The 27,910-nt window shown below is 37.6% G+C and overlaps 1 protein-coding gene across 1 annotated transcript in view; it reads left to right on the plus strand.

The window, feature by feature from the left end:
* The window catches only part of TACR3 (tachykinin receptor 3), a 105,076-nt gene extending 78,439 nt beyond the window's left edge, over window positions 1-26,637 (plus strand). Inside the window, exons 4-5 of the mRNA XM_049885593.1 lie at window positions 24,264-24,460; window positions 26,325-26,637. Of these exons, the coding sequence (XP_049741550.1) occupies window positions 24,264-24,460; window positions 26,325-26,637 (510 nt within the window). The remainder of the gene's footprint in view (window positions 1-24,263; window positions 24,461-26,324) is intronic.
* The last annotated feature ends 1,273 nt before the right edge of the window (window positions 26,638-27,910 follow it).

Below are 27,910 nucleotides of genomic sequence, written 5' to 3' on the forward strand. Positions count from 1 at the left end.
GGAACAGAACTCTGTCACAAGTTGGGGGCTACCTGTAAAAAAAACTTTGAAAGGGGTGGGGACAAGATGGTGGAGTAGTCAGATGCTTCTGGTGGTTCCTCATACAACAAAAAATGGAAAAAACAAGTGAATCATTTATATATATGACAAGCTAGAAACCTTAAACATCAAAGGCAAGGTTAAGAAATTGGACTGAGTAACAGTGGGAGGGAGAGATGGTGCAGAAGCAGTGAAGAGTTGCTGGACCTTACTTGGTGAGAGCACCTCAGCCCTAATCCCCAGGTGCAATGGTGGTGGGGCTCGTAGTAGCATTTAGAACATGGCTGCTTCAGCAAAAGAAGGCAAGTGAAGTGGTACAGCCCTGATCCACTGGCACGATCACGGCAGGGCTGGAGGTGGCATTCAGGACACAGCTGCTTCAGCAAAAGAAGGCAAGGGAAGCTGTGCAGCCCTGATTCCCTGGTGTGAGCACTGTGGGGCCGAGCCAGTGCACAGAATCTAGGGAAATCACAAAAATTAATCAAGATAAAAAATACTCAAAACAGGGAAAAATGATGTCACTGTGTAAAAGATTACAACATCAAATCAATAAAGAGGGACTAAAGAAAGCAGTCATACATCTTTTATATGGAAAGGATATCAAGGGGATATAGGCAGACAAAAGGTGGGTTTAAACTTAGGAAAATAGGGGTAAATAATAAGGTAACCACAAAGGAAACTAACAATCCTACACATCAAAATAAAACACAAGAAAAGCATAAAGACTCAGCAAAAACAAAATCAAAAGCAATGAAAAAGAGGAACACAAAATTTGCAAAGAAAACCTATTCAGCACAAAAAATTAAAGGGAAAAAAGAAGCTGTCAACAACCCACAGAAAAAAACATCAAAATGACAACACTAAACTCATACCTATCTAAAATCACACTAAATGTAAATGGAATGAATGCACCAATAAAGAGACAGAGGGTGGCAGAACGGATAAAAAACCACGACCCTTCTATATGCTGCCTACAAGAGACACACCTTACTCTTAAAGACACAAACAAACTAAAACTCAAAGGATGCAAAAAATATATATCAAGCAAACAACAATCAAAAGAGAGCAGGAGTGGCTATACTCATTCCTGACAAAAGAGACTTCAAAATTAAACCTACCACAAAGGATAAGAAAGGACACTATATAATAATTAAAGGAACAATATACCAGGAGGATATTACCATATTAAATATTTCTGCATCCAGTGACAAGGCTTCAAGATACATAAAACAAACTCTAACAGCATTGAAAAGTGAGATACACAGCTCCACAATAATAGTAGGAGACTTCAACACACCACTTTCACTGAAGGAAAGAACATCCAGAAAAAAGCTTAATAAAGACACATAAGATCTAATGCCACAATCAACCAACTTGACCTCATAGACATATACAGAACATTCCACCCAACAGGAGACAAGTATACTTTCTTTTCCAATACACATGGAACATTCTCTAAAACAGACCACATATTAGGCCATAAAGCAAGCCTTAACAGAATCCAAAGCATCAAAATATTACAAAGCATCTTCCTGATCATAAACCTATTAAACTAGAAATCAGTAACAGAAAAAAAACAGAGAAAAGAAATCTAACACATGGAAACTGAACAACACTTTGCTAAAAAACAGTGAATTATAGAAGAAATTAAGGACAGAATAAAGAAATTCATAAAATCAAGTGAGAATGAAAACTCTTCCTATCAGAACTTTTGGAACACAGATAAAGCAGTGCTCACAGGTCAATTTATATCAATAAATGCACACATCCAAAAAGAAGAAAGGGCCAAAATCAAAGAATTATCCCTACAACTTGAACAAATAGAAAGAGAGCAACAAAAGAAACCCTAAGGCACCAGAAGAAAGAAAATAATAAAAATGAGAGCAGAACTGAATGAAATAGAGAACAGAATAACAATTGAAAGAGTTAACAAGACCAAAAGCTCGTTCTTTGAAAAGATTAACAAAATTGATAAACCATTGTCCAGACTGACAAAAGAAAAACAGGAGATGAAGAAAATAACTGGAATAAGAAATGAGATGGGCAACATCACAAGAGACCCAACTGAAATTAAAAGAATCATAACAGAATACTATGAAAAATTGTACTCTACCAAATTTGAAAACCTAGAGGAAATAGACACATTTCTAGAAACACACTACCTACCTAAACTATCACAAACAAAGGTAGAACAACTAAATAAACCCATAACAAAAGAAGAAATTGAAAAGGTAATTAAAAAACTCCCAACCAAAGAAACTGTGGCCCTGATGGCTTCACTGGAGAATTGTAGCAAACTTTCAGAGATGAGTTAACACCACTAATACTAAAGGGATTCCAGAGCATTCAAAAGGACGGAATTCTCCCAAACTCCTTCTATGAAGCCACCACATCCCTGATACCAAAACTAGGTAAAGACACCACAAAAAAAAAAAAAATTACAGAACTATATCCCACATGAACTGAGATGCAAAAATCCTCAACAAAATTCTAGCCAATAGAATTCAACAACATACCAAAAAAATAATTCACTGCAACCAAGTGGGATTCATGCCAGGTGTGCAGGGGTGGTTCAACATTAGAAAAACAATCAATATAATCCATCACGTAAGTAAAACAAAGGACAAGAACCACTTGATCTTATCAATTGATGCAGAAAAGGCATTTGACAAAGTCCAACACCCATTCATGATTAAAAAAAAAGGCCCTCAGCAGAATAGGAATAGAATGAAAATTCCTCAGCATAATAAAGGGCATTTATGCAAAGCTAACAGCCAACATCATCCTAAACAGTGAGAGACTGAACGCATTCCCCTTGAGAACAGGAACCAGGCGAAGATGCCCTTTATCACCACTTTTATTCGACATTGTGCTGGAGGTCCTACCCAGAGCTATTAGGTTAGATAAAGAAATAAAAGACATCCAAATGTGCAAAAAGAAGTAAAGGTATCTCTACTTGCAGATGACATGATTTTACACACGGAAAACCCTAAAGAATCCTTAAGAAAACTACTGAAACTAACAGAAGAGTTTAGCAGAGTATCAGGATACAAGATAAACATACATAAATCAGTTGGATTCCTCTACACCAACAAAGAGAATGTCAAAGAGGAAATCACCAAATCAATAACATTTACAATAGCCCCCAAGAAGATAAAATGCTTAGGAATAAATCTAACCAGAGATGTAAAAGCCCTATTCAAAGAAAATTATAAGACACTGCTGCAAGAAACCAAAAGACCTACACAAGTAGAAAAACATACCTTGGTCTTGGACAGGAAAACTCACCATTGTAAAAATGTCTGCTCTACCCAAAGCCATTTATAGATAAAATGCAATCCCAATCCAAATACCAGTGACATTTTTTAATGAGATGGAGAAATAAATCACCAACTTCATATGGAAGGGAAAGAGGCCCCAGATAAGTAAAACGTTACTGCAAAGGAAGAGCAAAGTTGGAAGCCTCACACTACCTGATTTTAGAACACATTGTCTGCAACAGTAGTCAAAACAGCCTGATACTGGTACAACAACAGATACATAGACCAATGGAATGGAATCGAGAATCCAGACATAAATCCATCCACATATGAACAGCTGATATTTGACAAAGGCCAAAGTCATTTAAATGGGGAAAAGACAATCCCTTGAACAAATGGTGCTGGCATAACTAGATATTCATCGACAGAAAAATGAAACAAGACCCATACCTCACACCGTGCACAAAAACTAACTCAAAATGGATCAAAGACCTAAATATAAAATCTAAAATGATAAAGGTTATGGAAGAAAAAATAGGGAGAATGCTAGGAGCCCTAATACACAGCATAAACACTATACAAAATATTACTAATGATGTACAAACACCAGAAGAGAAGTTAGATAACTGGGAGCTCCTAAAAGTCAAACACCTGTATTCATCCAAAGGCTTCACCAAAAGGGTAAAAAGATTACCTTCAGACTGGGAAAAAGTTTTTAGCTATTACATTTCCGATCAGCATCTGATCTCTAAAATCTACACGATACTGGAAAAATTCAACAACAAAAAGATAACCCAATTAAAAAATGGGCAAAGGTTATTACCAGGCACTTTACCAGAGAAGACATTCAGGCTGCTAACAGATATATGAGGAAATGCTCACAATCATTAGCCATTAGAGAAATGCAAATCAAAACTACAATGAGATTCCATGTCACCCCAACAAGGCTGGCATTAATCCAAAAAACACAAAATAATAAATGTTGGAGAGGTTGTGGAGAGACTGGAACACTTATACACTTTTGGTGGGAATGTAAAATGGTACAACCACTTTGGAAATCGATTTGGCACTTCCTTAAAAAAACCAGCAATTCCACTCCTTGGAATATACCCTAAAGAAATAAGAGCCTTCACACGAGCAGATATATACACACCCATGTTCATTGCAGCACTGTTTACAATAGCAAAAAAATGGAAGCAACCAAGGTGCCCATCAATGGACAAATGGATAAATAAATTACAGTATATTCACACAATGGAATACTACGCAACAATTAAGAACAACGATGAATCTGTGAAATATTTCATAACGTGGAGGAATCTGGAAGTCATTATCCTGAGTGAAATTTGTCAGTTGCAAAAGCACAAATACCTTCTAAGACTAGTATTATAAGAACTCTAGATAAAGTTTAAACAGAGAAGAAAATATGCTTTGATGACTATGAGAGTGGAGAGGGAGGGAGAGAATATATTCACTAACTAGATAGTAGACAAAAATTATTTTAGGTGAAGGGAAGGGCAACACACAACACAGGAGAAGTCAGTAAACTGGAGTAAACCAAAAGCAGTTTCCTGAATACAACCAAATGCTTCAAAGGCCAGAGTAGCAGGGACGGGGATCTGGGGACCATGGTTTCAGGGGACATCTAGGTCAATTGGAACAACAAGATGTATTAAGAAAACATTCTGCATCCCACTTTGGTGAGAGGCATCTGGGATCTTAAACACTAGCAAGTGGCCATCTAAGATGCATCAATTGGTCTCAACCTATCTGGAGCATAGGAAAGTGAAGAACACCAAAGACATAAGGTAAAGATGAGCCCAAGAGAGAGAAAGGACCACATAAAATAGAGACTTCTTCAACCTGAGACTGGAAGGACTAGATGGTGCCTGGCTACCACCAATCACTGCCCTGATAGAGAACACAACAGAGAATCCCTGATGGAGCGGAACAGTGGGATGCAGATCTCAAATTCTCGTAAAAACACCAGGCTTAATGGTCTGACTGAGACTGGAGAGACCGTGGTGGTCATTGTCCCCAGACCCTTTGTTAGCCCAAGATTGGAACCATTCCTTGAAGCCAACTCTACAGACAGGGATTGGACTGAACTACAAGATAGAGAATGACACTGGTGAAGAGTGAGCTTCTTGGCTCAAGTAGACACTTCAGACCATGTGGGCAACTCCTGTCTGGTGGCAAGATGAGAAGGAAGAGGGGGAAAGGAGCTGGTCGACCAGACATGGGGAATACAGGGTGGAGATGCGGAATGTGTTGTCTCAGTAGGAGGAGGACATATAGGTGTATATAGCTTTTTATATGATAGACTGACCTGATTTGTAAACTTTTGCCTAAAGCAAAATAGATGGATGGATGGGTGGGGGGGTGGGTGGATGGATGGATGGATGGATGGATGGATGGATGGATGGATGGATGGATGGATGGATGGATGGATGGATGGATGGATGGATGGATGGATGGATGGATGGATGGATGGATGGATGGATGGATGGATGGATGGATGGATGGATGGATGGATGGATGGATGGATGGATGGATGGATGGATGGATGGATGGATGGATGGATGGATGGATGGATGGATGGATGGATGGATGGATGGATCGATGGATCGATGGATGGATGGATCGATTGATGGATCGATTGATGGATCGATTGATGGATCGATTGATGGATCGATTGATGGATCGATGGATCGATGGATGATAAATTAATAAATAAATAACTTTGGGATAACTTTGAAACATCAGATGGATATGCCTATCTGGGGAAAAATAGTATTGCTATAGAGTTCTTCTGAAACCCTGCCATCTCATTTGTCATTATGTAATTTTCCTGAGTGATAAAACAGGTGTGATAGAACAGTGGGCAGAGTTCAGAGGAATGCATGGTGCCCAAGAGCATTGCAGTTAAGGAAAGAAGGGCACAAGATTTTGCTCATCAACCTTGTTTTCCTAAGTCTGTGAAAGTGCCATTGCTTCCACTGGGTACGTATGGGGCAGGCTGTCTTTCTGCCTTCCAATGAAAGTACATGTTTGTCCAACAGGAGAGGAAATGGCTCTGCTTTCTATAACTTGCAGATTTGCAGCCCATAAAAATGAAATATTGAGACTAAAAATGAGATTTTTAAAATTTAAAACTCCAATTGTTGAAAACGGGAACAGTAACAGTTGAGAACTGAAGAAATCTATCAAAACACCAAAAAGTCTGCAAAACACCTAAAGATCAAAAGGGAAGAGATAACAGAAGTTTAGGAGAGAAGTCTAGGTCAAAGAATAGGAGTACATTTACTTGAGTATCCAAAAATTTACAGTACAAAATGAATTATTTACCTTTACTTCCAGAAACCTTAGTCTCCTCTATTTCTTTTTTATTGATGTGAAATTCACATAACATTGCCACTTGCTATCACACCTTAACCCTCTCCATTTGTATTTTTGCCTTCACAATTATTTTTCTCTGTAGAAATTATCACAAAACTGCTCTTGCTCAGTTCACTACTTGGTCTCCATGTAAACTGTAATTTCTTATCCTACTAAAACTCTGGGCATCATACTGCAGGATGGGCAATCTTCTCTCTTAAAAGAAGAAAAAATTCTTCTCTTGTCTTTACTGACATCACATTCTAGTAGTTTCCTTGCCAAATCTCTGATTGTGCCTTTCTCCTATCTTTTTCAACTCTTTGCTCCTATCTGACCTCAGAATACCTTTTACTCAGGGCTTGGTCTAGACTGCTTCTCACTCTTCATCCTCTGAGTAATTTCATTTATTCACATGACATCAAATATTAACTATAGATCCCTGACTTTGAAATGTATGTTCCAAGTCAGTACTTCCCCTATGAGCTCTAAGTTTATATACTCAGCTGCCTCCTTAACATCTTTAGTTATTTCTCAGTTTTTTCAAAATTATAATATACAAAACAGAACTCTGACTTTACTCCCAACCTCTGGCATGAAAATTGGCTCTTCTTACAGTTTTCCAAATATCAGTAAGTGGTATTTCTGTTCACCGAGATAGTCAAATTAGAAAGAGCCATTCTGGAAACATTCCTTTGCTTCTCACCCTCATTTGATCCATCACTAATCCCTAAAAATTCACCTCCCTAAAAATATTTCACATATCTCTATTTCCCTCCATCTTCTCTGCAATAATTCCCCAAGATATCATCACTGGTCATCAGGTCCACTACAATGTTCTTCTCACAACTAGTCTTTCTAGATCCACTTTTTTCCCTTCAAATTCATTCTTCACACAGCAGCCAAGATGATTTTTTTTTTGAAAAGTATTAATTATCTCATGCAGTCTGCATACGATTTTAAGTGGCTTCTCAATGCATTTAAAAAGAAAATTAAAGAAGCTAAAAACCCTGAAATTAATCTACAACGTTAATTTTGCTACCACTTACTCTGCAAACCTAATTCTGCACAACTTTACGACACATGCATTATATTCCAATGACACTGCCTCTTGCTTGAACAGAGCAAACTTTCTGAGCCTTCACTCATGCTGTTATTGCGTCCTGGAATGATGGTGCCTTCATTCTTCTGCCTATACATCCTCTAGGTCTCAGCTTAAACGTTGCTTTAACTTCCCTTCAACTTCACAAATCTACATGTGATTATTTTTCTGTATAGAACTTATCACAGTTTGTAATTACATATGTTTCTGTGTTTTCATTTTTTAATGGCTCTCTCTTTAATGAAGTCCATGGGTCATGCAAGCAATTAATATGCTTGGCTACTAACCAAAAGGTTAGAGGTTTGAGTCCACCCAGAGATGCCTCCGAAGAAAGGCCTTACAGTCTAGTTCTGAAAAACCAGCCACTGAAAACTCTGTGGAGCATAGGTCTGCTCTGACATGCATAGGGTTCCCATAAGTTGGAGTGGGCTCAATGACAACTGGTTATCTCTTTAATAGAATGTCATGGAAGTAGATAATACCTTTTTTTTTTTTTAATTCAACATTGTATCCCTAGAGCCCAGGGCATGAATTTCTTTAGCAAATGGTATTATTATAAAGCAATTGTAATCTAAATGTACAATAGATTAAGTAAGCAAAAAGAATTGTACTTTCTTATGGCTATACCATCACATGGCTCAAACAGCTCTTCTTTGCAACATCAAAGACAATGGTAATTTTATTTTGGTGTGAAATATTTAAAATTAAGTCTGTTTTATTCATTTAAATAATATTTTTGGAATCCTATTGTGTGCATGATAGAGCTAAACACCAGTAATACAAAGATAAATAATGTTTCCTGAATTAAAGTACTCAAAATGAATGGGAAAATCAGACACCCTCAGGCACAGGCATTTACTGAATGTTGAAAACTATAAGTTCTAGGGACACAAAGATAAATATGCATGTGTCCTGATCTTGACTGAAAGAAACAGAAACATGCTTGGCTATAACACGTATCTGTTTTATAAAACATTAATACAGTGTGCTAACTCTAATTAGGAAGTATGTAACCTGCCTGAAGAAATGAAAGCTACTTAGAGAGGTTTTCTTGAGGCACCCTCTCAAAGGATGCATAGAGTATTTTACAGGAAAAGAAATGGGATCAGGGCATTCCAGGCAGAGAAGTAACATGAGCAAATCACATAGATTTATTTCAAGATAACTAAAAATAAGGGCAACAACATTATTTATATACCATGCTTTTCTTAGTTTGTCAAATACTGCACAGAAATATATTAATTTTCAGGGGTTGGTCTTATTTTCTACTAAATTCAATACAGAAAAGAGAAATCTCAAATATTCTAGATATATGTTTTTTTTAAAGAATGAATGAAGTATGTACCTACCCACCCATTGCTGTAGAATCGATTCTGACCGGTAGAGTTTCCAAGGCTGTATTTTTTTTTTTTATTGTGCTTTATATGAAGGTTAACAGAGCAAATTAGATTTTCATTAAACAATGTTTTATGACATTGGTTGCTAACCCGATGACATGTCAACACTCTACCCTTCTCAACCTTGGGTTCCCCCTTACCAGCTTTTCTGTTCACTCCTGCCTTCTCATTCTTGTCCCTGGGTAGGTATGCCCATTTAGTCTCATTTTATTTTACGGGTCTTTTTCTAATCTTTGGCTGAAGGGTAAGCCTCAGGAGTGACTTCAGTACTGAGTTAAAACGGTGTCCAGAAACCATATTATCGGGGTTTCTCCAGTCTCTGTCAGGTCAGTAAGTCTGAACTTTTTTTGTGAGTTAGAATTTTGTTCTACATTTTTCTCCTGCTCTGTCCAGGACTCTCTATTGTGATCTCTGTCAGAGCAGTCAGTGGTGGTAGCCAGGCACCATCTAGTTATGCTGGACTCAGTCTCGTGGAGGCTGTGGTAGTTGCAATCCATTAGTCCTTTGGACTAACCTTTCCTTTGTGTCTTTGGTTTTTTTTTTCATTCTCCCGTGCTTCAGACAGGACCAGTGGACTATCTTAGATGGCCAGTCACAAGCTTTTAAGACCCCAGATGCTACTCACCAAAGTAGGATATCAAACATTTTCTTTACTGTGTTCTTGAAAGGATAAGTTATGTCAACATATAGCAATGCATACAATCTTTTGCTCTGGCAAATGATGTCAGCCTAACCCTCTCCACCTGATTGGGCATATTCTCGACATTCAGAGCTCTCATTGAAACTCCTAGAACAGAGAGGGATGAAAAAACCCTATGCCGTGTTGCCAGCAATTTGGCAGTTGATTGCAACTGTTTCTTCTTTTACGTTCTCTTCCCCAGAAGATGTCACTGAGGCAGAAATCCTCTTAACTCTCTTCCCTTCCATGAATGTCCAAGGATATGAGCCCCTGACAGTAACTATTGACTCTTCCTTTCAGGGTTTCAGCAGATCTGCTTTATCACTCCCAGGGGTAGTGAATATATGAGATTGTCAAGGATTTAGAGTTCTCATCCATTTGTCCTTAATAGCACTGTACATAACAAAGAATGAAGAAGTAGGTGTAGGAAATAAGCACAAAAAATATTTGAAGTACTGAGCCCTTATTTAATATTTTTTAGTTTGTATAAATCTGTCCATATTCATGTTAGATTCTTTAACAAAAGAAATTGCCACCAGAATGATAGTAAGGGGAAGTAAGAGGAAATTTTGTGTTTTGAAAGGTAGGAGGAGAAAGTCCTTGAGTAAAGCACAGGATGAAAATTTGAAAACACTGCTTCTAGAATTTATGAAAGAGAAATTTGAAAAACTGAGGCAAGAATGTGGTCTCTGTTGTCAAATTACGACATACCACAAAGCTCATCTCTGTAAGTGACAGCAGAAGACATTGATTAAAACCTTTCAGGTAATGCCGTTGCCAGCCTACCTTCATGTAATCCACTATGAGTTCAAGTTTTATATATTTTCCCCATATGTAGTGAATACCGTACTTTCATCACATTTTTGTGTTAATTTCCTAGATGTAAACATGTAAAATAAGGATCCCTCGTGGCACAACGGTTAAGTGCTCAGCTGCTACCAAAAGGTAGGCAGTTCGAACTCACCCAGTGGCTCTGCAGGAGAAAGACCTGGCAATCTGCTTCTGTAAAGATTACAGCCAAGAAAACCCTGTGGGACAGTTTCTACACTGCCACATGGAATCACTATAAGTCTGAATTGGCTCAACAGCGCCTAACAACAAACCTTCAAAATAGACCACATTTGTATAATCATATTTGTCCATTTCTTCCTTTCTAATATAACAAGATCCTCAAAAACTTGAAGTGGCCTCATTCTTTCTCATGTCAGAGAAAAAAAAAAAAGAAGGTTGTTGTCAAGTAGATTCTGACTCATACTAAATTCTACATTTATCTTAATAAGAATATAAACAAAATTAATTTTGTTTATATTCTTAATTTTCTTCCATTGCCTTCAAGCTGATTCTGACTCATAGAGACCCTGTAAGACAGGGTAGAACTGCCCCATAGGATTTTCAAGGCCGTAGGATTAAAAAAAAAAAAAAATTTTTTTTTTTTTTAAATCTTTACAGAAACAGGCTGCCACATCTTTCTCCCGAGGAGTGGCTGGTGGGTTGAACCACTGATCTATTGGTTAGCAGCTGAGCACTTTAACCACTGTGCTACCATGGCTTCTTAGCAAGAATATATGCAGTATAAAAGTATTTTTTCAAAGCAAGACTTAAGTCATCATTCATAGTACATGAGAATTTATTTTTTAAAAAAATAGTAATTTAAAAATAACTTCTTTTAAAAAAAGAAATTTTGGGGATGGGAGGATAGAGAGAGTTGGAAGCTGGCAAAATTGTCACGAAAGGAGAAACTGGAAGGGCTGACTCATTACGGGGTGAGCAAGTGGGAGTACGGAGTAAGGTGTCTATAAACTTATATGTGACAGTTTGACTTGATTTGTAAACATTCACTCGAAGCTCAATAAAAGTTAATAAAAAAAAAATCTAAAAAAAAAAAAAGAAATTCTTATTGAAATCGCTCTTAATCATTTAAAAAAAAAAAAAAATCTAGTGCCACTTAATCATTTAGATCCCAGAAATACTGGTAAATAAATCTTTTGTTTCCATAAACCAGAGAAGATGCTTCTAGCTATTTTTTATCTTAATTTTCTTCCTCTAAAATAAATAAGCCATACCAGCTCTGCTCCTTCAGTGGTTCACACCTAAATAAGGTAACAAAGAAGCCTTTCTTTTAATCAAAGCAGCCTCTCTTCAGCGTAAGCTCAAGTGACAGATTAAATTGGATTTTGAACCATAAAACAACCAAGAAGAATCTATCACTTCACTCAGCAAACAAGCTTTCTGTGTGCTTGTCATTCTTTCTGCTTCAAGGGAATTCATATGGAAAACAGTACTAGTGAGGAAGGCCTTGTGTACCTAAACCCATTGCTGTCGAGTCAATTTTGACTCATGGCGACCCCATGTGTTACAAAGTAGAAATGCTCCATAGGGTTTTTTTGGCTGTAATCTTTATGGAAGCAGATTGCCAGGACTTCTTCCATGACGCTCCTGGGTGGGTTCGAATTACCAATCTTTAGGCTAGTAGACGAGTGCAAACCGTTTGCACCACCCAGAGACCTACATATAATCTAAGAGAGGCTTACTTGAAGGAAAAGGAGATTATTTAGGATAGATTCTTAGTCCATCTCTTGCATACAAGGAAACAATTCTGCAGGCAATCCAAACTGCTCTGGAGATCTCCATCTTCACTGGGACTCTGCACAGTATTTTGCTTCCTGCTTTACTGAAATGAAGCCTGAATCCAGACTGTCATCGACATCTCAAACTTTGTCTATTTTTCCCATCATTTCCATCTTCCTTAAGACTCAGAGAAAACGGTGTCCTGCCTCTATAAGTTTTTCTCTCTAACCATAATCAATACATTAGTTTTTATCCCCTCCTTGCCTTAAAGTACTTTCTTTTCTAAGTACTTTAGAAAAAGTACTTTTCATTCCCTAAGAAAGTACTTTAAGGCATCAAATCACCCTTTTAGTGGCCGCATTCCTTTCTTTGGCTTTAGATCATTGTAGGCCTAAAAACCTCACCGTATCCAATGGAAATATAAAATTGCATTACAAATAAAGCATGTCCATTGAAATATAAAGAAGCAGAGTACAAATCCAACAAAATACACATTCACACACACACACAATTTTTTTTCCCTTATTTGGTTGCAGATACACATAGACTACTTGTTTGGGCTTGACATAATTTTATATAGGCATTGCTCTAGGCTATTGTTTACTGGATGTACATGTTAGATTTAGCAACGATGTCCAGTTTCTTGGATGACACTGGCGTCATATGCCTAAATCCTCACCTCAGTCTGAAATTCCTGTCAAAATTCAACTCATCTTCCAAATCATTCTGCACCTTTTTCGTGGTATTAAAAAAAGAAAAGAAAAAAGAACCCAGTGCCATCAAGTCGATTCCGACTCATAGCAACCCTGTAGGACAGAGTAGAACTGCCCCATAGAGTTTCCAAGGAGCGCCTGGCAGATTTGAACTGCCGACCCCTTGGTTAGCAGCCGTAGCACTTAACCACTATGCCACCAGAGTTTCCTTTCATGGTATTACTAGGTTCTTATTCCTCACTTGGGGCTGGAGTTCTCAAGCATAGGCTTTGACAGTAAAGCAGCAAAAGCTGAAATAAATAGCTGGTAAAATAGTGCTGTAAATTTGGATGCTTTTTCTTGAAAGTTTTTTTTTTTTTTCTCTTTTTTTAATAGTATTCTCTTCAGGTTACTGTTTTCATTTGTTAATGTGTGGCTATAAATAAATAGTCCTGTAAATTCTTACGGAACTTGTCTTAAAATAATTTCAAGCCCGCTAATAAATCTAGATGACACAACTTTGGCTGCTGAAAGTGAAAACGACTTGAAGCACTTGCTGATAAAGATCAAAGACTACAGTCTTCAGTGTGGGTTATACCTGTCATCAGTGTGGGTTACACCTTGACATAAAGAAAACAAAAATCCTCACAACTGGACCAATAGACTACATTATGATAAATGGAGAAAATATTGAAGTTGTAAAGGATTTCATTTTACTCGGATTCACAATCAACACTCACGGAAGCAAGAGGCAAGAAATCAAACGACGTATTATATTGGGCAAATCTGCTGAAAAAATCTCTTTAAAATGTTGAAAAGCAAAGATGCTGCTTTGAGAACTAAGGTGTGCCTGACCCAAGCCATGGTTTTGCAATTTCTTCATATGCATGGGAAAGCTGGACAATGAATAAAGAAGACTGAAGAAGGATTTATGTCTTTAAATCCTGGTGTTGGTGAAGAATATTGCATATACCGTGGACTGCCGGAAGAATGAATAAATCTGTCTCGGAAAAACTACAACCACTATGCTCCTTAGGAGCAAGGAAGGCAAGACGTTGTCTCATGCATTTTGGACATGTTATCAGGAAGGACCAGTCCCTGAAGAAGGACATGATGCTTGGTAAAGTAGAAGATCAGCGGAGAGAGGAAGACCCTTAATAAGATGGAGTGACACAGTGGCAGCAACAGTGGGCTCAGAGATAGCAATAATTGTGAGAATGGTGCAGGACCAGGCAGCATTTCATTCTGTTGTACATAGGGTCACTATGAGTCAGAACAACTCACTGGCATCTAACAACAACAACGATAAATCTAGAGAGCCTGTTAAGTCTGTGGTACATTTTCTTGTCAAGGATTCTTTGACTGCAAGGAAGTCATGTGGGAAGTTATCTTGACGCAGTGGTGGTAGCCTCCAAGTATATTACCAGGCAAGTTATCTGAGTGGTCATGGAACAGAAAGGCACACATAACAAATTGAAATGCTTGACTCACACAATCTATTAAATCAATGTAGAATATACAGCAAGAAGCAAGGGGAACCAGATGGAGGAGGTTAACACACTTAAAAGGTAAAAGCAGGATGGAAGAACTATGCTCCCTGAATCCCAAAAGGCTTGCATGTCCTCTCTCTCTCTGCCTTATTGGCTTCCCTGATGATGGTGAGACTATGAGGACCGTAGCTCATGGTAAGCAAGGCAAGTCAGCAGATAGTGCCTGGAGGGGACACACGATTGCCATATTGGAGAGATTCAGGGGCATGTCTGCCTGGCCAGAGTTGTAGCTCAACAGTCTGTGTTTTGGGACAGAGTATATGCAGATTCAGAATGGGAACATGATGGTGTTACCAGAGGGTGTCTGATTTAGGGATGACATAGATATCAATCTAGAAGAAAATGATCAGTAACTTATGACTTAGTTTTTTCTATTATCTTTTTTCATATGTTTAAATTATGAACAGTATACATATGTTCCATTTAGTCTATGTCATTAAAGTGTTTCATATATTTCTAATTATTGTATACGCTGAGCACTTCTGATGAGTTTCATCCATACCACTTGTTTTCCTTGTCGTCCATAGCAGAAATGAATATTCTCACACACGCACACACATACATACATTACGGAAGAACAGAGAAAGCAGTAAGTTAGCTCAAATAATGAGAAGGCACATCCTAAGGATACAGAGGGATCTCACGAATGTAATTGTGAAACGTAAGCTAAACCTCACAGTGAACCAGTAGCCGTGGAGCAGACTCCTCCTTATGGCCATCCCATGGGTGTCAGAGTAGAACTGGGCTTCATGGGGTTTTCATGGCTGATTTTTTTCAGAAGTAGATCACCAGGCCTTTCTCTCACGTCACCTTTGGTTGGACTTGAGTCTCCAACCTTTTGGTTTGCTGCTGAACACAGCTGCAAAATCCAGCACTGAGCTTCACAGTAACTCTCCCTCTCACGTTCCCTGGAGGCTTGCAATCGCTCAACCCTGGAACTCTGCCATTTTCCTGTTTTTTTTTTTTTCTTCTTCTTCTTCCTCTGCAGCCTACCTTTGGTTATCTATTCCATCGTAAATTTACACAAGGCCCATTATAGCCACCAAAGTAGCCTCTTCAGCCCTCATGTAGACATAATTTCTCAGTTCATATAACCATAGCTAAATGTCTCAATCTAAAAATACATTCTAAATTCCCGGGAGAGTGAAAACTCATTGACTCATCTTGAGTCAATTATTCACCTCTACTCCTAGCAACTATGACAGGTATGGACAGATGTTAGCTAGGTCATGTTCTGTAATTCTTGAGCCTAGTCTGATGGTGATGTTGGAGGATGAGAATAAGATGCAATTTTCAGGAAAGAGACTCAGGCATAAAGTTTTTATTATATTCTACACATGCCTGCCCAATGCACCTAACTTAAATCTCTACAATTACAAAGATACCTGTTTAAGTTGATCCAGCTGTTCTATATTCATCCACAAAGGCATTCATGCCCTCTGAAATTTGAAAAAAAAAAAAATCCAAATCACACCGAAACGGCCATTATTCTGGGAGTCCACACTCTGCAGGGCATGCACCTTTCTCTGCTAATTCTGTCAAGCCTTGTCTCACTATTTGGCAACTGTTAATTTAGTGGCAAATTTAACCACCAACTTACTGCAGTATCATCCAGTGACCTGGGCAAGATTGGCCACTGCCCTGGGCCCTGTGTTGTAGAGATTCCCCACTCTGATCTACCTCCAACTACAACCTTCCACATGGGGAGTAGTCCATGGCAGCAAGGCAACATGCCCACCTGAAGCCTTTGCCCTACCTCCAGACATTGCTCCAAGGATTATGGGGGTAAGAAACAAAGATTTGGAAAGTGGTTCATAAGTCTAAGAATGAGAGGCTACAGCCCCAACCTTTCCCATTTGTTCTTGAATCTGTATATTGTCGCTCAATACACTGGTCACTGATTCTGGGCAGTTACCACAGCCTTCAAAAGTATATCCCAACCATAGGTATATTTTCAATAGTTTATTGTTGTGCATGTCAGGATCAACATGGATGTTAGTGCACATTATGAGAGATGTAAATCCCATGAACACCAGGTCATTGCCTCATTTCTTTTACTAAGGAGTGGAATTTCTTAGTTTTTGTCAGTGTTGTACGAAATACCAGGAAAGTGTATCAGGCATTCAGTAAGTCCAAGAACAAAGATAGTAGTGCTGTCAGAGGCATCAAAATCCAGAATAATTGTCTATCTATTAAAAACAATTTTTTACTCCTCACATAATGGGTGGCCTCGTATATTTGGCCTGCTGCAAGTAGCTGGCTGCCACACTCAAAATATGGTACAATACAGTGTTCAGGACAGGCTGATGTTGCTTACAAATTACAAACTTAGTGGGGGTGACAGATCTGTAAAGCTGAACCAGCATATTGTCCCATAGTTACAGAGTGTTGCTGTAACAAAAATTACCACAAGTACTTTTTGGCTTTAAAGAACAGAAATTTATTTTCTCACAGTCCAAATTGGGCTCTCAGCTGCCTCAAATCCTTCTGTGGGCCTCTTTTCTAGTTTCCGGTGACTGCCAGTAATCTCTGGCATTCTTTACTTGTTGATGGGTCCTCACATGGCATTTGTGTTCCCCCTGTGTGTGTGTCTCTATCTATTCTGCTTTTTTTTGTAAGACATCACTCAGAGATGATTAGGTTCAGGACCCACCCCACTCTGATTTGGCCTCACCAATACGACAAAGAAAAAAATCCCTATTTCAAAACAGCGCCATATTTACAGGTAGAGGGGTTTAGACTTCCACATTTCTTTTGGGGGGACATAATTCAATCTGTAACAGCCTGCATCCTGCATGGTGGCTGAGTTCTCATAAACTGAAAAGTGGAAGGGTAGGTTGTAGTCAATGGAACAGTCCCTCAAAATGTAAGTGTTTGGGAAGATATAATCAAAGCAAGAAGTTTCCCGTCATGCAGAGTTGACAATTTCCAGTTCAGACATTTAAAAAGGATAAATCCTGCCCTGGAGAACATGACACTTAATTTTTTTTTTCTTCCCTTGGTTGGCAGCATTTTATTTCCTATATTGATTTTTTTTTCTTTTATGACAACCTCAAGAGCATTCATCCTATACTGTATTTAATATGACAGATCAGACTAGCTGCAGGCATTCCAGGCTAACCTGTATAGAATAATTTATTTTTCCTTTTGATCCATGAAGAAAATGTTCTCAAAGCTTGTCCTTGCTAAAATAAGACGTGCAATTCAATCCTGCATGTAAATTCCCTTCAAGACCTAATTATTTTCTGCTTTAAATTTTTTGTTGGCACCATGTGTTTTCATTAATGGAAGCATGCTGAATCATTGAGTGTGTCTGAATTTTTAGTAGTTAGTATGGTTGTTTTTTTCTTGCCCCTTCCCACAAGCCTATGCTTAAGAGTCCAGTGGGACACATGGTGTCCCACTAATTCTACCCCCAAGTCCACTGGGACATAAGTGTCTCAAATAAAAATTCTCAGTTTTCTTTTTTCCCTAGCGGAAATTCAGACACCTCATATAACACCTCAATAACCCTGTGAAAATAGTAGTTTGCAGTACACAGCCATTTCTTTGGTTTCAAACAGTCATAAAGGCCCTAGCCTTTCAGGAGCGTGACTATCAGTGGAAACTCAGTTTTCCAATAAACCTGAGAGGTGGAAAATGTTGGTGGGCAATCACATATCCCAACGGTCATGAATTGGCTATGTGGTTAAAGTGGATTCGTAACTACTGAAAACAGGTGCTGTAACGTTGTAAGAGCTACATCACTTATCCCCACCTTCATCCTGCCTCTTCCTATTAAGTTCCTATACCACAGACAGTGGGTGGCCACAACTGTACATATTGCCCTGGAAAATGACCTCCATTGCCTCAGAAGCAGTATATGTCATTCAGTTTCATGGAATACTCAACATCAATCAATCATTATACAAGTTACAATCAAATTTGTCAATACATGTTGAAAGATTTGAATGCTTCTCTCCAGACTTCTATCTTACCTAAAAAAAAATCTCAGAAGTTTCAGGAAGTCTATCAACTGATTGCCTTTCCTGCTTAGCATTCATAGCCTGTATGTGCTAGTGCCATTGTCCAGACATGATGACACAGTGAGAAATGCTCACAGCATGTACACGTCAATCATTGCTCAGGATTTGTGCTATGAAGTGCTCTTTTCTTTAGGGTTTTATGATTACAGTGTCATGATTTCAGCATCTCACAACGCAAGCCAATTTTTTCCATCCAAGGGCCTACATTCACATTTACACTGAACCCGAGGTTCTGAGACCTTGACATCTCAAATAACTCTGCAATGCTTTGTGAGTAGAGCGGTAAATTAACAGTTAGTGCATATTTTATAGAAATAAATATAAAACATATTATAGCAGTTGTGTCACTGAAATAACCAATTTTCCTAAAAGTCTTCAAATACGTTTCTAAATGCTTTGCATCATAGTTCTAAAGACCCTGTATGAGAGAGTTATGAGTTATCTGAAACTTTTCCTCCATTCCACACTTTTTTTTTTTCTTTCCCTCATGCTTTTCTGCATTTCTTCCATGTTGACGGTTGGAAGCTATATCAGAATCTTTGCAGGTCTTCAAATATTGTTAGAAAACAATTCTATGCTTAGGGAGTCTGTGATCAGTCAGTATAAAAGCACTCAAATAAGCTTTATATAAATTTTCTGGCATTATATTTAACATTTGGTTGAATAATTTCCCCATTTGGTTGGATCACCTTTCTTTGGAATGGGCAAAAATATGGATCTCTTCCTGTGAGTTGGCCAGGTAGCTGTCTTCCAAATTTATTGGCATAGACAAGTGAATTCTTCCAGCCCTGCATTGCTGAAACATCTTAACTGGTATACTGTTAATTCCTGAGACCTTGTTTCTCACCAATGTATTCAGTGCAGCTTGAACTTTTTCCTTCAATACCATTGGTTCTTGGTCATATGCTACCTCCTGGAATGACTGAATGTCTACCAATTATTTCTGGTACAGTGACTCTGTGTATTCCTCCTGTCTTCTTTTGATGCTTTCTGTACTGTTCAGTATTTTACCAATAGAATCGTTTGCTATTACAATGTGAGGCTTGAATTTTCCTTCCAACCGAGTGCAGAAATTATTGAACAACATCATTAATGTCACGCACAAGTAAAAGTTTGCTGAAGATCATTCAAAAGTGGCTGCAGCAGTATATCGACAGGGGGTTGCTATTGAGTATGCAAAGGCATTTGACTGTGTGTATCATAACAAATTATGGATAACTTTGTGAAGAATGGGAATTCCAGAACACTTAATCGTATTCATGAGGAACCTGTACATAGATCAAGTGGCAGTCATTGGAACAGAACAAGGGAGCACTGCATGGTGTAAAGTCAGAAAAGGTGTGTGTCAGGGTTGTATCCTTTCACCGTACTTATTCAATCTGTATGCTGAACAAATAATCCGAGAAGATGGACTATATGAAGAAGAATGTGGCATCAGGATTGGAAGAAGACTTGCTAATAACCTGGGATATGCAGATGACACAGCCTTATTTGCTGAAAGAGGACTTGAAGGACTTACTGATGAAGATCAAAGACTACAGCCTTCAGTATTGACTACACCTCAACATAAAGAAAACAAAAATCCTCACAACTGGACCAATGAGCAACATCATGATAAACGGAGAAAAGATTGAAGTTAGGAAGGTTTTCATTTTACCTGATCTACAATCAACACCCATGCAAACAGCAGTCAAGAAATCAAAGGATAAATTGCACTGGGCAAGTCAGCTGCAAAAGACCTCTTTAAAGTGTTAAAAAGCAAAGATGTCACTTTAAAGACTAAGGTGCACCTGACCCAAGTGATGGTGTTTTCAATTACTTCATATGCATGGGAAATCTGGGCAATGAATAAGGAAGACTGAAGAAGAATTGACGCCTCTGAATTATGGTGTTGGCTAAGAATATTGACTATACACCATGGGGTGCCAAAAGAATGAACAAATCTGTCTTGGAAGAAGTACAGCCAGAATGCTCCTTAGAAGTGAGGATGGCGAGACTTCGTCTCACAAACTTTGGACATGTTATCAAAAGAAATCAGTCCCTGGAGAAGGATATCATGCTTGGTTAAGTAGAGGGTCAGCAAAAAAGAGGAAGACCCTCAACGAGATGAATTGACACAGTGACTGCAACAATGGGCTCAAGTACAACAGTGCTTGTGAGGATGGCGCAGCACCAATCAGTTTTCAGTTCTGTTGTATGTAGGGTCTCTGTGAGTCCGAACCCACATAACAACAACAACATTTTTAACACAGCAGCCTTTACCGTGTCTACATGATCATAGATATTTTCTTATTCTTAACATTCATTCCAAATGAAATGTACTGTTCCCGTGCGCCCAAAGCAATATTTGGTTATGCTGTTTGTGCACTGATGCCCTTCACCTTAATTTGTTAGCCTTGAAAAGGGGAATAACAATAAATGTAAGGCTTTTTTATATATACACATGCACATTTTAAACTTGAAACACAAATGACATCAGTAATTAATAACTTACTAAAACTATAGACATTTCTTACCCAACTATATGTCTTTTAGTTTCTTTTTGTATTCACTTTCATTTATTCTTTTAAAAATTGAGCACCCATTCTGTTTGAAGCCTAGCATAGGTGACTGGGATACTTCAGTGAATACATCAGTGAACAAGACAAGCAGAACATCCTTGCTCTTTTATATTTTAGCATGAGGAGAAACAAAGTAAAAACCAAGCACAACAAATAAACAGAAAATAAAGTGCAAGATAAGAGATTTGGGGAGTGCTGGAGTGGCAGACTGCAGTTTTAAATAGTTGGTCAGAACAGGATTCACAGAAAAAGTGATAATTGTTGAGCAAAGGCTTAAAAGAGGTGAGAAGGTTAAAAAAAAAAACCCACTGCCATCGAGTCAATTCTGACTCATAGCGACCCTATAGGAGAAGGTTAGCCCAGGGGAAGTACTGGGGGGAAGAGCCTTCTAGGCAGAGGGAAGAGCCAAGATGAATAATCTAGGGCAGGAGCTTATCTGCTGTGTTCAAAGAATGGTATGAAGTTCCCAAATTCAAGAACGATAATGTCCGTAGAACCCATTTCATTCAGTCTAATACCCCTGAGCCTCCAGTTAGCAACATTTATTGAATAACACTTGTTTACAGTAAACATTCTCTTAAATACTATTTTTAGTTTTATTTACGCATGTGGTATGGATTGATTTGTGTCCCCCCAAAACATGTATTTTAAATCCTAACCTCTACGCATGTGGTTATAATCCCATTTGGGAATGGGTTGCCTTTGTTATGTTAATGAGGAAGGATTAGTGTAGGGTGTATTTTGAGTCAATCTCTTTTGATTATAAAAAGAAATTAAATAAACAAGGAAAAATCAGAGATGGGGGAAGAAAGATATCAACCTACTTGAAGATTGCCCTGGAGCAGAAGCTCAATGTGACAAGGGCCTTCCTCCAGAGCCTACAAAGAAAGAAAGCCTCCCCCTAGTGCTGGTACCCTGAATTCAGACTTCTAGCCTCCTAAACTGTGAGAAAATAAATTTGTTTGTTAAAGCCACCCACTTGTGGTATTTCTGTTATAGCAGCATTAGATAACTAAGACAACATGTTTATATTTACTAAATTTATATGAATTTTTATAAAATTTTTGCTTTTTTTTTCATTTTGTTTCTTCACAGTGAGGAATTGGCCCCGTCTTCATTACTTTTCCTGTAACTGTTTTCTAGACCCAATAGACACTCACTAAAGATTATTAATGGAAACAGACAAAAAAAAAGAAAAAGAAGTAGTTCAGGAGTCTGTGTTGTAAAGACCATAATTTGGTTTCATAAATCAGGGTGTTCAAATCTTTTGGCCATTGCCTCACTTTTTTAATGTGTAATTGAAAGACAATTAATAAGTTATTAAATATGTGATATATTGCATAAATATAAATTATAATAATATATGATCTTATTTATATTCTACAAATATATGAATAAGAAATTAGAGAGACAGATGTAGAAGTCTGAAAGTAGTTCTTTGGAAAAAGAATACAGTTTGAAGACCACTGAGAAAACCAAAAGATTTTACATGGTGTAGACAAAGGTGATATCCTGTGAGCTACTGACCTGGATTTTCAGCTTTCATGGTCAATTTTCCATGAGCTCAATACTAGTCACCTGGATGGTACAGTGATTAGGCCCTTACGGAAGCGTTGCCTTCCACATTGATCCATTTCATACTTTGTCTTTTTCTAGAATCATGTTTTTCATGACTCTTAACCTTGCCAACTTTTGTCTGAATCTCCAATTTATGGTCAAATGACAAGTTCAGTACATAATAATGTATTTTTATAGTTCTAAGAGATACCTCATAGGCCATTTATGTCAGATTTTCTCTGATTTATGTTCCAATCTGACTGCAGGTAATCATCAAAATGATTTTATTCAACATCTTTTTTTTTTAAACTTTTACCATTTTAAAATTTCCATAGGAGGAGTGAATAGATTTAGTAGACAGATGAGAAATATTAAATGAGGTATAGAATATTATTTTAATTCCCTTTTTTACAGAAAGCCACATAGCTCAGTGTTCAACAACTTTGACTCTATCTTATAGATACAGACAATAGAGCAAATTTTATTTCATTTACACTCACTCAACACATCCTGTCATTCAACTTCCTGTTATGAATTTTATATTGTCATTCATCATTCATTTATACACCAGGGACTGTACTAGAAGCTGGCAATATACAGATAATTAAGATAGTTCCCCTGCTTTTTTTAAGATTTAAAATCTAGTGAAAGAGGCAGAGAAGCTGACATTCTGCTTTGGCTAGGGTCTCCCTGAATATTATGGTTCAAAATCGTGGAGTCAAAGGAAATGATCCATTCTTAAAAAACTTGAGAACTGATTTATGAACCAGTTGTATAAGCCAGCCAACTGCCTATTTATAAATTTAAAGTTAGTGGTGTTTCCTCAGACTAATGTTAATATGCATAATCACTATTCAGGAAAACCTTTCCCAACTATCAGATTACAGAAAAAATTAAAATAATATTCAGAAACTTGCCTTGTAAGCATAGTATTAAAGAATTTTGAATAGTCTTAACTTATAGTCAGGCTACTATAAATACTGAAGAACCAGCTCAGTCCAGTCCTTACAGCCTAATATACCTCTATAGTGCCTCAACATTTGGTTTCCCTAGATATGATGCCCCCTGCCGCATTGTATAGTGCAGGCTGGTTCAGCCAAATCCTAGCTCCTGCTTCTCTCTTCACCAGGTTCCTTGGGTTTTTGTAAATGCTGATTTTCTTCAGGCCAGGTAAAATATATATTTGCTTATGATTGGGTTAGTGCCATTCACTCACCAAAGTTGGATAGAAACAAGATGGTTATACAAGCATCCTTTCTTTAGACTTACCATAGGTAATTGTCCTTATATCAGCTCACTAATCTTTTAATACTGACTATCCTTTTTTTTTTTATCCTTTTGGCATACTATGTATTTAACTCTATTGGTAGAAAAATATGATGTATGGGAAGCTGTGGGTTCTTTTATATTTAATGACTTTTTAAAATTTCCAAGAATTACCTCTTTCTTTCTTTCTAGGTTGTAAAAATGATGATTATTGTAGTGGTGACCTTTGCCGTCTGTTGGCTGCCCTATCATATTTACTTCATCCTCACTGCAATCTATCAACAACTGAATAGGTGGAAATACATTCAACAGGTCTACCTGGCTAGTTTTTGGCTGGCAATGAGCTCAACTATGTACAACCCCATCATCTACTGCTGTCTGAATAAGAGGTAAAAACAAAATTACCAAATATCTTGTCACTCCTGCCTTAGTGTGGAAGTTCAGGATGGTGTTCCAGTGTCTTGGTGCAAATAAAAAATACAAAAGGAAAGGAAATTTTAAATTAACTGAAGGGAGCACAGAGTTTGATTTATTTTGGACACCTGCTACTTAGGAAATATTCCACTTTAATAATTACACCCTCAAAATAATGTTCTTAAAGTTTCTAATGGGACAATTTTTATATGGACTAAATGCTCCTTGCAAACGCTTCAGAAATATACTCACCAAGAAAAAAAAAGAAAGGAAGAAACATACTCACAATTAAAGGAGGTAAGGTAGAAAATTGTTCAAGTCCTCGAAGAAATTAGGACATGTCCTATATATGCATAGAGAATTTGCACAAGGTGGAAAGATGACGGTGTGAGTGGATGCTATTAAAAAAGGATGTTTTGTAAATAGTTTCCAAAATAGAAGATGTTGGGGTGATAGGAAGCTATGGTAAGCATAAGGAGATTTCCAACTCTCCTTCCTGCACAATGACATGGGGTGAGTAAAAGAAGATGCTGCCTCCGTAATGGCTTGAGTATGAGGCTTGCAAATAAGGTAGTGCAACCAGAAAGTGTGGCTGGGTAAAAATTTTGTCTCTTCTGCCTTTTGTACCCATAGATAAGCATCATAAGTGTATTTCCTGTGTCATACTTAGGGAGCCCTGTTTGGTTTGGCTTTGTTTTTTACATGGAAAACCAGGGTTTCCCCATGTAACCTAATGGAATGTACCAAGAAAAACATCACCAACCAAGGTCTGGTGGTAAAGATGGGTGACCACTAAGCATGGATTCAAGAACCTTAAAAGTTCTGTGCTAACCATGTAATACCAGGTACTATTTCTCAAAATCCATATTACCAACCAAAAATTTAAACACACTCCATGACTCAGCATGCTTCCATTAATGAGAACATGTAGTATTAAAAAAAAAAAAAATTCAAAGCAGAAAATAATTGCACCTTGAAATGGGTTTTAAGTAAGTTTTTTTTAAAGGCATATATAAAGCCAAATTTGAGAATAGAAAAAAGGTAAAATGTGGTTTCCAGATAAAAACACATTGCTGTATGGTCAGCATATGAAAGGGTAGGGTTAAACTTTACAGGAATAGTAATTCTCTAAATGAAAAAAATTATGGTTTCTGTGCAAGTAGAAATGTAACTTCGTCTGAGTAACTGAGTGAGTTGATTCCTAAACTCTTCCCAGATGGGTTTCCACTACCCTGTGCCTTAAGTTTGTTAAATACTTAATCAACCCTTGCTCTTTTTCATTAATCTCATAAGCCATATCTCAATTTGAACGACCCCACAAGCAGTACATCTGTTTTTAATCAACTTAATTTAATGGTTTACAATGCCAAGACTTTGGACTTTCATATATGGCTAGATATAAACCATCAATATTAGCAGTTAATTCTAACATTAAGCAAGACTTTAATATATAAATGTATAATGATTTGTGAAAGAAACTATTCTGAAATATGTCATTTTTTAAGTGCTTTAACCAGCAAGCCTAATTCAATTATACTTATATAAATGTATAAAATCACTATAGAAATGTGCACTGTTTCTTTGGCATGTCGATTACCTGACGCTTGCTTTTACTGTTCCGTGACTTGCCTCTCATTGATGGGAAATTAAGATTCAATTCAAGCAAGAAAAATTTAAAAGACTAATACCAACATTGTGGCATAAATTCTAAGAGTTTCATTAGAAAATCAAATTTAAAGCCTGAGCTGGCCCAGCTGCCTTAAGTGAAGTTTTCTATGCGAGCTGATAAAAATTTCCACCTGCAAACATGTCTTTTTCTCCTTGTGGCCTGCTTCTCAGGTTTCGAGCTGGCTTCAAGAGAGCATTTCGCTGGTGTCCTTTTATCGAAGTTTCTAGCTATGATGAGCTGGAACTGAAGACCACCAGGTTTCATCCGACTCGGCAAAGCAGCATGTACACCGTGACCAGAATGGAGTCCATGACAGTGGTGTTTGACCCCAGTGATGCAGACAGCTCCAAATCCAGCCGGAAGAAGAGAGGGGCGCCAAGAGATCCGAATTTCAATGGCTGCTCCCGCCGGAATTCCAAATCCACCTCCACCACTTCAAGTTTCATAAGCTCGCCCTATACCTCTGTGGATGAATATTCCTAAATCCATTTCCTGCTGTATAGAGTAGTGTGAGGACATCATAGTGCCAGCACAGACCCCCAGTCTCCTGTCCATGGGTCCTGTCCTATATACCCTCTGCAAAGAGAAGGGCAATCTCTAGGCAGCTATGCTTCAGTTGAGAAAGGTGACATATGAATGCAACAAAAACACTAGTAAAACACTTGCCCCCCCAACAAAAAAAAAGGGATTTAAATGTATTCATTGAAAACTTTCAATTACTATGTGCAACCAACTGAAAAATATCTTATGTCCAATTTTTCCTCTTTTAAAATTTGCAGCGTACATATTTGTCATTCAATTGATAGGCAGTTTTTCAAAAAATTCAAGAAGCTTTAAAATATAATATTCTGATTGAATAGAAATAAAATCTATACAAAATGGAACTTATTCATCAACTATAAAACAGAAAAAAAGTTAAGTCACTCATTTTCCCATCAGAGTGATGTTCAACATCAAAAAGTAGGAATTATATGAAAAACTTAGTTCTAGAAAATTCACTTGGCAGAATGAAAACTTCTAAAGATTTAAAATTTTTCTCCATGTAATGAAAAATCTAGTCCAATTACTAGGCAGTTGAACATGTCATTCTTTTTATTATTTTCTCTGGAAAGTGACTTAAGAAGAAAAAAATAATCATTTATAACTGAACCAATGCATGTTTTAAAATGGCAAGGTAAGAAATAGTCAAAGTGGGGACTTTAAAAGCTCAAAGAAAATTTTTATGATTGTTTCCTTTATTTTTCACAAATACTGAAAAAAAATACATACATTATAAAACACTAAAGTTGCCTTCTAATGAAGAGAATAGCCCCATTTGTCTTTGAAATTGGCTGTCAGTCTTCAGACAAGAACTAAAGATGGTAATTCATGGTGATGAAGGTAGATAGGAGCATCTTCCAGCTCCAAAGGAAGGTGTGTTTCTCCTCTGTAACCTAAGGAAAAAAATTAAGGTGAACATTGGCTTTATCAGCTTTAAGATTGCTTAACTCTGCCCTGCCCTGATTAAAAATGGAGTAAGGACTAGGAGGAAAACTTAGAAAATATCTTCAAATCCAAATTCTTTGGAAAGGAGTTGTGTGACAAAAGGCAATGTGATTGAAAAATATTAGTATGCATATAGGAAAATCAGGCAAGACGTGGCCAGGTAAATCACCTGTTGGAGCAGGCTGGACAATCGTGGGGGTAACTACAAATTCACATCAGCAGAAGATGAGTGTAACATGCCCCCTTCCACAGAGTGGGCTTTCTTTTCATC

The sequence above is a fragment of the Elephas maximus genome, chromosome 5, assembly GCF_024166365.1.
Source record: "Elephas maximus indicus isolate mEleMax1 chromosome 5, mEleMax1 primary haplotype, whole genome shotgun sequence".
In the NCBI taxonomy this organism is placed as follows: Eukaryota; Metazoa; Chordata; class Mammalia; order Proboscidea; family Elephantidae; genus Elephas; species Elephas maximus.